The sequence below is a fragment of the Apodemus sylvaticus genome, chromosome 16 (assembly GCF_947179515.1).
Source record: "Apodemus sylvaticus chromosome 16, mApoSyl1.1, whole genome shotgun sequence".
NCBI lineage: Eukaryota > Metazoa > Chordata > Mammalia > Rodentia > Muridae > Apodemus > Apodemus sylvaticus.
This window is the reverse complement of record NC_067487.1, coordinates 46,289,800-46,302,173: the sequence shown is the minus strand read 5'-3', so window position 1 is coordinate 46,302,173 and position 12,374 is coordinate 46,289,800. Positions and strand designations below refer to the sequence as shown.

At 42.9% G+C, this 12,374-nt stretch overlaps 1 protein-coding gene across 5 annotated transcripts in view; it reads left to right on the top strand.

Annotated features, from left to right (window-relative positions):
* The window catches only part of Arl15 (ADP ribosylation factor like GTPase 15), a 370,731-nt gene extending 364,065 nt beyond the window's left edge, over positions 1-6,666 (top strand). For all 5 annotated transcript variants that reach the window (XM_052159499.1, XM_052159501.1, XM_052159500.1 and 2 more), the window contains one exon: positions 4,785-6,666. In XM_052159499.1, coding sequence (XP_052015459.1) covers positions 4,785-4,937 — 153 coding nt within the window. In that variant the 3' untranslated portion in view covers positions 4,938-6,666. The remainder of the gene's footprint in view (positions 1-4,784) is intronic.
* The last annotated feature ends 5,708 nt before the right edge of the window (positions 6,667-12,374 follow it).

Below are 12,374 nucleotides of genomic sequence, written 5' to 3'. Positions count from 1 at the left end.
ACACCAGGCACAGGTTTTTTCAGGCTTTCTGTTTCTGAGGTCTTCATTCTGACAATATTAACAGCTGACTTATCATGCCAGTTTCCAGGGATGATAAAGAATACGCTCCTATTTCTCAAGTCTCTTTAGCAGCCCCCTAATATATTGCTTATCAAATCATTTCCCATAATGTAAGAGCTAATCTGAATAACCCTATTGCAGTCTGTTTGAATCAGCTGTTTTTCTTGTTTCTGGTTGAAGTATAGTCACAGAACAGGGATGAATGAGAAGCCCTCTGGAAACCACATGCTACTAACAGGCCATTTACGTTCATTGACCAGCCTGCAATCCCATGAGTCTAGAAGAGCCGGAGATGGAAATCTGGCCAGGCTGTTGCTGCTTCTGCTTGGGATTCTGTCTCGCCGTTTTACAGATCTCCTTCCTACCTCCTCAGTCACTGCAGACAGCACACTCCATGGGTGGCTTGTCACAACACACCCCCACTGACTCTGCACAGCCTCTTCAGTCATTTTCCAGGAAACCAGCCTGTACACTCTAAAGTACCAAAGTTCCTCAGAGTGCTTGAGACCCTCCACTACAAGCCATCATAGCCATCCACAAACATAAGAAAGGCCACGCAAAGTCTGCTAGTGTTTCACAAAAGAAATGTGTGGTTCTCCTAGATCTGGGGAAGTACTAGAGAAGGAAATACTCAGCTTCTATCAATGGCCCCAGGCAGGTATGAAAGGCACCACAGGGGCTAGGTAGGCAGTTCTCAACAGGCCAGGTCCACCCAGGTGATGTTTAGGCATCGGGGTGGGATATAACATCTTTAGCTTTTGTAATTACCAACAGGTGCTTGTGGTGTTTAATTCTCAGTATGAGAGATGATGTAGTTTGATGGACCACATGATCAGTCCCACATGATACGCTGTTCCTCCCTGACTCTGTCTTTAATGTCTAACCACACATTCATGTGGGTCAGAGCTCTGTTTATAAATAGCCAAGCTCAGAACCTAAATTTATTTCACGTAAAACACAAGGTAAGCCCTACCCTAGCACACCCCCCCACCTTGGCTTCCCAAAGTATACAAGAGAAAACTAGGTCGCCCGTGGGCACATACTCCACACATGCCTTAATAAGAAAAAACAGGAAGAAGACAGTTTATCACTATAAGTAAAAGGAAGTTTGCAGATGTTAAAGAAGGAAAGGCCAATGATTAGAGTTATGAGCTGTATATACCTTCTAAATTTAATCACAGAAATTCAAAGTAAAATATGTTATAGGGAAGTGAGGGTAAATAACCCAGACAGCATCCTTGCAATCGAATTTGTGACCCTGGAACCGGTAAAGGACTTCCTGACGGCTTCACTACTGAAGGGAAAGTGATGGCCATGCCCAGCCCTGGGAAAGGGATTCCTGTGGCGTGTGACGTCTCGACAGCTGCCGCAACCATTAGCCGCAAGGGAACCATCGTGTCTTCTGTTATAAAAAGACTGTGTGGTGGATTCAACGTGTGAATGATGGAATCTGGTCATGCAGGTCACCCACCGAGCATGAGAGAGGACGGGCTCAGGTGGCAGAGCTAAAATAGGTTGGCTACTTTCGGTGGCTTTGTTTTTCTATCTCCAGGGTGGACACATGGCTACCGACGAATGCCCACTCTGTGACTATCCCGAAAATAGCTAAATGACCACAGGTTGCCAGGCAGCTGTGTTCCGATGTCACTCCTCCTTCTAGCGCTTCCCAACGGACCGTGGCATGTACGCAGCAGGAAAGTGTTTCAAAAGACTTAGATTCATATTTAGAACTTGTCTCTTAAGAAGGAAACAATCTTGAACGACGATCCTCCTATCCAGGGGCACTTCTTCACATTTTAAAGGAAACTCGGATTTAAAGTCGCCATTCATGTTAGTCAAACTTGAATGCTATTCTTTCAAATAATCGTCAACATAAAAATAAAAACATGCTGATAATAAGCCAACATGACAGTAAGTTTTATTGTAATAATACTGGGGAAGTAAAACCCGAAGCTGGGTTAGGATAAGAAAACAAAGTTGAACTTTATTCTGAAGGCATTTCGGATTAGACAGCCTCTCAGGCATCGTGTTAAGAACCCTGAGGGTGACAAGCTATGTTCTGGCAGCAGAGAAACTCGAGGTTCACCAGCATCTAGGGATCTGAATCTTGTTTTAAGACTTATATTGTAAAGTGTATGGAATGCTTCGAATGCCAGCTGGGTGACCATGGCACCATTAGGTACCCACTTATGTTACAGGGCCGAAAATCTCAAGTTACTGTGCAGTATTTGTCAGATTAATGCTACAGGACTCCTCTGACTGGTGACGACCCTGTCTCCATGGCTTCCGTTTCCTTCTCTTTAGGATTCAGTGAAACCTACCATCTTTGCTCTCTTCAAAGTGTGCCCGTGTAATAAGAGCTAGAACTCACTAAGTTTTAAGTCAGTCAGTAATCTGAAATGTGACCCATTACTGGGCGATCATTAACTCCACATTGTTGTCAAATTAGCCGGGATTCTGCTGTAAAGATTAATCTGTGTGGTTTTGTTTGGCTCTGGGGTTGTTTTATTTTATGTTGGTTTGCCTTTCCTTTTTGAGCCAGCATCTCATTGTGTCTTCCTGGCTGGCCTGACACTCACTGTGTAGAATAATCTGGCCTCAACTCAGATATGTCTGCTTCAGACTTCCAAGTCCTGGGATTCAAGTTTTAAATGAACCCCTCAGAAGAAATCTTGCTAATGAGATATATTTGCCTACTTAATGCTTTTTACTACTGCTTTTCTCATGATCAGTGATCTTCCCAATCATCATCATCATTATCATCATCATCACCACCACCACCACCATCATCATCATTATTGTGTTTTTTCCTGGTAGGGTTTTTCTGTGTAGAACTAGTTGTTCTAGACCAGGACCTAGACCTAAACTCTGTCGTCCAGGCTGGCCTTGAACTCAGAGATCCATCTGCCTCTGCACCCTGGGGATTAAAGGCATGTGCCCCCAATGTCCCTCCCCAGTTACCGTTATTTAGAAGGCTGTCCTTCTGAATTAAGGTTATAACGTGTCGTCAGTACAACTTACTTCATGCACCAGAACTTGAGCACTGAGCTGTTGATCGTCTTCTGGTGGGAAGCATTACCGATCAAACACTAGACTGCGTTGTAAGCATGGCAGTCCCAGTTCCTGGGATTGCTTGTAGACTCTAAAGTGGAAGAAGCAAGACAAAGAGCTTAGACTTACACCCTCTGGGGAAGCCCTCTCCCCTTAGCGTGGCCTTTACCGTATTCCGTGCCTATCCTTCTGCAGTTCCCATCCACCCACTCACCAGCTCTTCCCTCCATGACCAGGGTACATCTCTGGCATTGGTAACTATTACTCAAAGCCCCTTTAGATTCTCTTGGAAGGAAGCCATTTTCAATATCCAGAAAGACTCTGAGGATGGAATTGGGATGGGAAGGTTCTTGTTTGATTTGGTTTGGTGTTTTGGGGTGTTGGGTTCTATTTGTTTTGAATGTTCACATGTATATGTATGCATGTTATATGTATATGCATGTTTACATATGTGTGTGATACTAAATTTTAATATTATTTTAATTTCTAAATTAGTACAACATTTGGTAATTTTTAGGCAAACATGGTGGCACACACCTGTAATTCCAGTACTTTAGGGTCAAGGGCTACAAGTTGGAGGAGTTCCAGACCAGTCAGGGATAATGGGACCCCGTTTCAAAAAGCAAAGACAAACAAAAGACAAATAACCACAGCAAAGCTCTTTGTCATCTTGGGTCTATCTCCTTGCTCGTGAGAGCTGGTTTGGACAGGCGGTTATGTTGGTAACAGTTGTCCAACCTTTATGACAGCAGAACATTTGGGAGTGGCAAGAGGCTTTCAGGAAACCTTGCTTGGTGATAAGTACAAAATTTTACGTCGGCCCACTGTGTGTGGATGAGTGACGAGCTGAAAGCCCTCTTTATCTTACCGTTTCCCTTCAGAGCAGAGCTCCGGTGTTTCTGCGAAGACTAGTAGTGTAAAACTGATTCAGTCAGGGGATAGATCTTCCACTCCCAGCAAATCCAGGACCCGAGAGGTGGGAGCAGACCTGAGAGACACTATGCAAATGTCTAGATCCATTACTTTATCTAAATAATGTTTCTGTGCACACTTGAACACCTACCTGTACCTTTAGCTCCTGTTCTTTCTTCCAGAAGATCCTTTCCTAGAAATGTCCGCTAGAAATTTAAGGAAGAGAGAAAATAAAATTACTGACATTGTGGGGTTTTTTTGTTTTGGTTTGGTTTGGTTTGGTTTGGGGTTTTAGTTTTTGGGTTTGTTGTTGTTTTTGTTTGCTTATGTGCTTCATGCTCCAGACAACTGTCTTAAGAGGTTTATAGGATTCATCCTTTTTCAGCGGTTTGAGACAGCAAGCATGCATTGCATTGCTAGCAGTGGTTAGAGTAAATGGAATCTCTGTAGTGTTCTCGTGTTTCTCCCTGAACCATGGTACCTGTAAGTCTTTCTCAGACTTCATAAGAACTCCCATGTGGTTGAGTATAAAGTTTGGAATGGTGACTTGCATGCAGGTCACCTGCACCTAAAGAAAACACTTCCAGGTTACAACATAGAACCCTGTTAAAGCCAGCCATGGACTGAAAGTCTCAGGAATGCCTGACTGTTTATGTAACTTCCACATAATACACAACAACCCCGCCCCCTTCATCGCTTAGGATCTTGATAGGGAAAAGGTCTTGATGTAATTATTAACATATTTCTCTTTTCCTCTTCAGATCAAAAAGTATTTTGAACTTGAACCCCTGGCCCGTGGGAAACGCTGGATTCTGCTGCCCTGCTCTTTGGATGATGTGGACACACTGAAGGACAGCTTCTCCCAGCTCATAAACTTGTTAGAAGAAAAAGACCACGAGGCGATGAGAATGTGAGACCTGACCCAGAAGTTCTGGGAAAGCCTTGAACCCACCGTGTTCGTTACCCATCCTGATTCCATGTTGGTATCGAGACTGGCCCGGCTTCGGTGTCTATTTTCCTCTAGCTATTTCAGACTTTCATCTCTCTGTTAACGTGACTATTCTGTAAGTCAGGTGGATTATCATCGGCATTAGCATCAAGTACACACTACTGAGAGAGAATTGATTCTCTGTTTACCACTAATTATCTTCACCGCATGTCTCTTCCTCCTGTTGGTCTAAGAATCTCTTCTCTGCTTTGTGGTAAAGTGGATGGAACTCACGGCTCATGGAAATGAAGACCTCAGAAAGGCTCACATGTCTACACTAACTTTCCTGGACTTGGGATTGGAGGATTCTGAGATTCCACACAATGTCTTCAACATTGACATTTCCATGATCTCTTAGGGGCTCGAATTTTTTACATCTTATTTTATCTCATCTGGTTTTCATATTATTTTCTTGTGTGTGTGAGGATATAGTGACTTTGTAGGGTGAGTATAAAATGGCCACCCAAAACTTCTCCCAATCATCTTCTCATAAAACTGACTCTGAAAAATCTAGAAAGTAGACAAGTAAGGATTGCTTGGTCCTGCCTGTAGCCCTGCCCCCTTCCGTAGGAGGGCATCCTAGCTGAAGGGGTGGGATCCAGTTTAGGCAGGAACAGGCATCACTGATTTGAATTTGGTCAACTCTTGAAATATTTCTTAGCGGAGTCACTAGTCTGCATAAAACCAAGCTGCAGCGTAAGCATTAGCTTTTCCTAAAAATCAGAAATGTTGGAATGAAATCCGGAAAATGGCTTTTCAAATAATACACGTCACAGCCAAAGTGTAATTCACAGCTAGGACTTAAGCTGGCATTGATTTGATGAAGCTCAATAACTCTGTTATTCATTCATCAAATGCTAATGTCACTTAGGGGAGTCTGCTCAGGCCTCCATTGAGTAGTCAAAGGTCTGTCAGTATTTTTATTATAAACCTCTATTTTCAGGGGTGTCAATGTGCCCTTAGAGTATGCTGGGCTACAGCAAATAAATAGACTCAGTCTTTGAAACTAATTTTTTCCACTTAATTTAAATGATAAATTTGCCTAGAATAAAATGTACAGTTTTAGTAAGAGTTAGCACCTTTGACCTTTTCTAAATCAGGACTAATCTATGAATATTCCGGTTCATAGATGAAATATTCTTTGGCATATCTGTAGACACTTGACCACTCATTAAAATACTAAGTGGCCAAATGATAGAAAACTGCTTCCTACACCCAAGCAATAAAAAACATGCCTGCCATTTTTAGTTAATGTAGACTGAGACCCAGATGCCACAGACTTAATGCCGTGTCTATCACAGGGTGACAGGAAACCTTGTGACTCCCCCAAGGATAGTCCTCAGACCCATCACATCTCTCAAATGCAGTATTTGTGATTTCATCTTGTAAATGGATTTTAATAACAACAGCCCCACACTTCTTTAAGCCTTTTTAAGTATATATATACACACACACAGCATGGACCAGAGAAGGACCCATGGCGATTCATTTTGTCTAAAGTATCCTTGAATGTTTTTAAGACTGTGTGATGACCCACAGGCAGCACAAACCTTTAGTCCCCATGACCAGTCACACAAGTCCTGTTTTCATTTTGTCCTCTTGTGCTCATCTTCCGTGAAAATAAATAAATAAATGATTCGGGGGCTTTTTTTTTTCAGGCTTTGCTCTCCCTGCAAGTTCATTAAATGTAGAATGTTGTCTTTTGAAGATCCTGTGGCTGAGTGCTCCCCGCCATCTGTTAAATGACTTCCCGTTGTCTGTGTGTGTTCATGTGCGCCAGGGATGGGTTTCTCCACAGCCCCAAGACTGTCTGAGGCGTCGCAGCCGTCAGAATGAAAACATTATCAATCAGTACCCAACAACAGCTGTTTTTGACAAGTTTCTGTCTGACGCCTAATGCCTTACAACTGTCGATAAGGCTCTCTCTTTGTCTAGCAGGTCGCAGCGCGCTGTCTTACTGCTTCCACTTGGCATCCTGGACTCTGTAACCCTAGAATTTGCTGTGTTTGGGAAACCCGGGTGGGGGAGGGGAGAGGGAAGGGGAGGGGATTGCGTCTTGTTCTTACTTTTGTGTAAGGTGCCACAGGTGTCTGGGTTTGCATATTCAGAGATATAAGGAAACGGTCTGTCGTATATTTCCTCAGTTAGCATCTTGTATTTATGGACGTGACCCATTTTTGTACCTTCTTAGCTAAAGCAATTGTCTCTTTTTATACTGGCAATTAATTTATATAAGACTTTGTATCTACCATAGTTTACAGTATTGGTTGCTGGATAACTGGCATATCACCGTCTTTCTATTGAGATTTACTCTCCCCAGACTTACAAGTTGACAGGTTCATGTGGGCATTTGCTAGGCAACAAGAACCTGCCCTGGTCATGATTTGTATGACTTCCACTGTCTTGCAATGAAAATAAATGCTTCGTAGAATGGGCGTTTCCAGACTAACTCTTTTTAGCCTCAGCATTTGAAAGCCCCAGATTTCTGCTTTACTTTGTGTTGCCTGTTTAAGTCTTCAAAATAAGTTCTGCTGCTCTTGAATCAAAACAAATGATTAATATGTGTCTTCTGAAGCTATTGTGAGAATCTTAAAAAGAGAAAGAAGCCGAGGGCCTTTTCCAGTTGTTTCTACTTGAGCAGCAGTTTTCTGTCCTAGCAGGTATTCTTTCAAGGGAGCAAGGAGCTTAAAGATTGAATGAATGATTCTTCAGTCAAAGGGCCGTCTTCCAACCACTTTGTGCAGGTTGACTGCAATGAACTGTTTCTTCCAAATGGTTCTGACACCCTTAGGATACCGGTGGTCTTCATGAACTCGGGACTATATGCTATACATTCAGATGTCAGTCTTTAAGGATGGAAATGGGAAGGGAAAATTAAAAATAGGTGGGTAAAAGATGAGAAATAAAAACGGGAGAAGTTATATCATAAGAGAGGGAAGATTCAAACTCCCACTCATGTTTCTTTCAGGCATAACCTTACCCTGACATGGACCACTGAAGCCCAGAGAGTTTGACACACTCTTTCTGAGTTTGCCTGCCACGCTATCATCTCAGACCTTCCCATGCTAATGTGGACAGGACGCAAGATTTTTGAAGCAAACAGCAAAATTTTTGGTGCTTTTTCATGTCCAGATTGCAGACTCAGACTCAAGTGGAAATGTAGTATTCGTGCTGGCTTGATCCAGTGTTAGAAGGCATTTTCATTAACCCGAGCTAATGAAGCAAGCCAACCTGAGATGGCATGTGGGGGGCGAAAAGGGGGCGTGGCAGGAGTGAGGCTACTCCCTTGGGAATCCTCATTTCAGTGTCTGGAGGGCGGACAAGTCTTTGTTATGCAGAAAGTTTGTAGTCCTGGTTCCCTGTCTTCCCTTGCTCTGCAGCCTGGGTCGGGGAGGGTCTGAAGTAAGTTAGGCTGTGAAATGGATTACCACATCTTGTAGGGGAATTCCTGACTCCCAAGAGCGCACAACTTTTGGTCAGCATTGAGTCAGTGTGATTAAATGATTTGCATCTCTGGACGAAATGTTTCCAACTCAGATGGCTGAAGTGACAGATGAGCCCAGGTTTTGGCACTGCCTGTCCCCACCCTCCCTCCCACTGTCCCAGAAGCACGAGAAGAGCCCCAGTAGAAGGAAGCCCCGGATGGTAGATCCATTCCACCCCCCCTTCTTAACTCTTTGAATCAAAAACCTTCCCTCCTGTGAAAAGCTCTCCCCCACCCCCGCCCCCACTGTTTCATCAGACCTGGGGATTCTTAACTTGCCACCATGGGAGGTTCTCTGAGACAGTCTCCTCCTAATGTGAAACCAAAGCAGAGTTTCAGAAATCACGGAGGAGAATCTCTCCAGCAAATGCTGTGTCTTGCATCGCACTTTCTTACAAAGAATGAAGAAAAGCTCATAAGGCTTCGACCCCATTTTTATACACTCCATCTCTGTTCCACGAGTGGTGAGCTCTTCAGTTTCAAAAGGCCAGTGTTCTGCAGTATTTTCGAACTTCCCTCTTTTCCTTTCTTAGGCATTTCCATGGGCTACTATGAATAAATCACTTTACAAGACACTACTATTGGCCTTTCTTTTTTCAAAGCAAATTTGCTTATCATATATGTATATATTTTGTTAGCTTGGCATTTATACTTGGTGAGGTCACAGGTAACTGAAAAAAGAAAGGACCTTTTTGACTGAATGCCTTCTTGGTCTCACCCAGGTTTATAACCCAGTCTTAATTCTGACCTCCTCCTCCACCCTCTGATGTTCTAGATCATCATGACCAACATGGATGCAGCCACTAAATGAATGGTACCTTTGGGGGCGGGGAATTAGCTGATATAGACATTCAAAGAATGGAGAATTTCCTTATTCCCTTTTCTAAAATCTCTTACTCTGTCTGGTGCTTTTAAAATACTCTACACAAATATCCCCATGAGGCTCTTTGGATTGCAGCATTCCAGTCCTGGAGAGGAAGGAGTGAGTTGTATGTTCCCCAAAGGGGGTGGGGGGTGGGAATAGCCCTCTAGGGACAGAATAAAATAAGCCTTGAATAACCATCAGGTTCTCAGCACACCACCCCCTCCCCTTATTTCTCTGCTTCCTTGTGGACAGTAGGGGTTGTTCAGGGGGTGGGGAAAAAGCCTAAGATCACTTACATCCCAGCCAGCCTCCCCAAAGGTGTGAAATGCAGCCTCATGCTGCAGCCCCTCTGACAAGTGATTCATTGAGACCCAGGCTGGAGCTCCAGCACCAAACAGATGTCAGACGATTCACCAAATGCCTATAAATGATTGGTTTGCAAGCAGTGGAGGGACTGCAAGATCTGGCCTAATGACGCTCCCCAAGTCTGGGCAAGTTTACAGAAGATGTGGGGGTGGGGGGAACTGGTTTCAAACGGAGTCTGGGAAGAAGACTGTTTTCTGGGGTGAGAAATGAAACCTCAGTTCCCACCTGAGAGGCTCCTGTTGGACTGAATGGTGCCTGCTTGGTTTGCAGACAATGCATAAAGGTCTATCTAAAAAAGTGCGTGTCAGGGGGCACCCCACAGACTAGATTGGTGTGGTGCATGAAAACATCAGACGTAAATATCTGAGTAAATGAAGAAACGAAATGGGCGTGGAATAGAAACGGCTCACCAAAAGGCAGAGACAGGAATGCAAACAGTAAGTCTGGCTGTCATTCTCCACACTCTGGAGCGAGTCAAGCTTGGCTCTGGTCGCTCGCTCTCTAGTTCTTCTACAGCTTCCTAGACATGCCCTGTGAGCGGCTTCAATGGGAATGTTGAAAGGACAGCTTGTCCGGGCCCAGTTTACTCTTCTCCTTTTCAGGGTCTTTATTTCGTGATTAGGACTTTGGACTTGAAGCATTTTCAGGTATTTGTTCACTAACCTGACCTTACTATGTGTCAGGTGGTACGTCAGATGCTAGGAATACAACAATAAATGGCCGCCTTAGTTTTCACGTTTGTAAAATTTTAATTCCTCTAACATTGAGTAAGCCGGATTATTTCTTTGAGCTTAGACATTAAGTGAGGCAATTTCTACATTAAAATATTTGTTCTTGGGGCTGGAGAGATGGCTCAGTGGTTAAGAGCACCAACTCTAAGGTCCTGAGTTCAAATCCCAGCAACCACATGGTGGCTCACAACCATCCGTAATGCGATCTGACGCCCACTTCTGGAGTGTCTGAAGACAGCTACAGTGTATTCACATGTAATAAATAAATAAATCTTTAAAAAAAATTTTGTTGTTCTTCCTAATTCCTGGTCTTCAGTTCTCCTAATTTAGGATTAGTTTTAATGCACTTGTTATCTTGCAAAACCACTAGTAAAATCAGAAACTTAAACACAGACATCCTTAGAAAGAAAGGGCTGTGTCTCCTTTAGCATCTTTCTAAACAACACCCCATAAAGCTAGGACTGTCTCTTCTGCTGGCTGATTGCTACAAGCATGTACCTAACACAGCAAAATCATTTTGAATATGCTACATATATATATATGTATGTGTGTATATGTGTGCATATGTATATGCATATATATGTATATATATGCACTGCGTGTGACCTGAGTCACACAAAAAATGAATAGAAATAAAACTACCTCTATTTCCATTCACTTTCTTGTATTACAAATCACTCAAAATGTTAAGTAAGCAAAAAGATCTATATATGAAAATAGATTTATTAAGATATATGGATCCTTTGGAGGTCAGTCCTGATTGGATGATAAACCTGGGCAATGATCTTTGTATACTAATATCCAAAGAAGGAAGCAAGCAGACACTGTGTGCCCTGGGTGGCCATTACTCCCACCCAGAGAGCATTGACAGAAGACACAAGTCTGATCAACTGGATGTAACTAATAATATCGCATGGGACAGAATATGACACTTGTTCAGTGATGTGTGAAATAAGCAAACTCCAGACTATTGGAAATCTGACTGACAAAGCAGTTGATTCTTAAATAAATGGCAAGAAGGAAAAGAGCAATGGAGGACCATACTTTAAAGGTCTAAAGAGTCTGTCAGAGAGCTGTAGAGTGTGTGGCTTATTTAAACTCTGCTTACAATCACCAACACGCAAAAACAAAATAGCTGCTTGGAGAAAAATCTGCATAGCTGGATATTTTGTGCCCTAAACACTTAAGATTCTCTATGTGATAATGTAATTGTGACTGCGTATTATGGAGGAGACTTTGTGACATTGGTCGTGCGTGACAAGATATTTATGGATGAATTACTACAGTGCTCAAGATCTACTCCAGAATAATCTTTTAAAAAGAGTAGACAGGTGAAACACTGACTCTTTCCTAATGACACCATAGCCGAATGATGGCGAGAGGGCTACAGATACTTTGACACTCCCTCCCCGCTCCCCAGGAAGTTTAGGGAAGGAAGATAGACAGGGTGTTAAAACAAGATAAGCCAGCAAAATAGCCACGATGCAAAAGCAAGCATATTGCCCGACTGTATTCAGCAGTGCTGTAAAGCAGAAGAAAAGTTCATTCTAGTAGAAAAGTTAGCAACGGGCTTGAAAACAACACCTTATGAAGAAAATGACAGCCAAAGGGCTGTGACCATTGTTAGTAATCAAGTGCAAATAAAAACTATTGCAAGATAGTACTGCACCTTACGTGGATCACTAAAAGACAGTACAAAAAAATAATAAGGGAGGTAAGTCATCTAGCATGTTAATCATCACTAAGAATGTGTGTCCTGAGTCCAAGAAGGATGTTAGTAGCATGCTGACAGATCCCCTGTTTAAGTCAGCCATGACTGGCTAAGACTGGCTTCACTCCTCCCTAGCCATGTGACTTGGGTCCAATCACTTAAATGTCTGCCTTTCAGTTTTCTAATTCATAGGAAAGTAATCTATC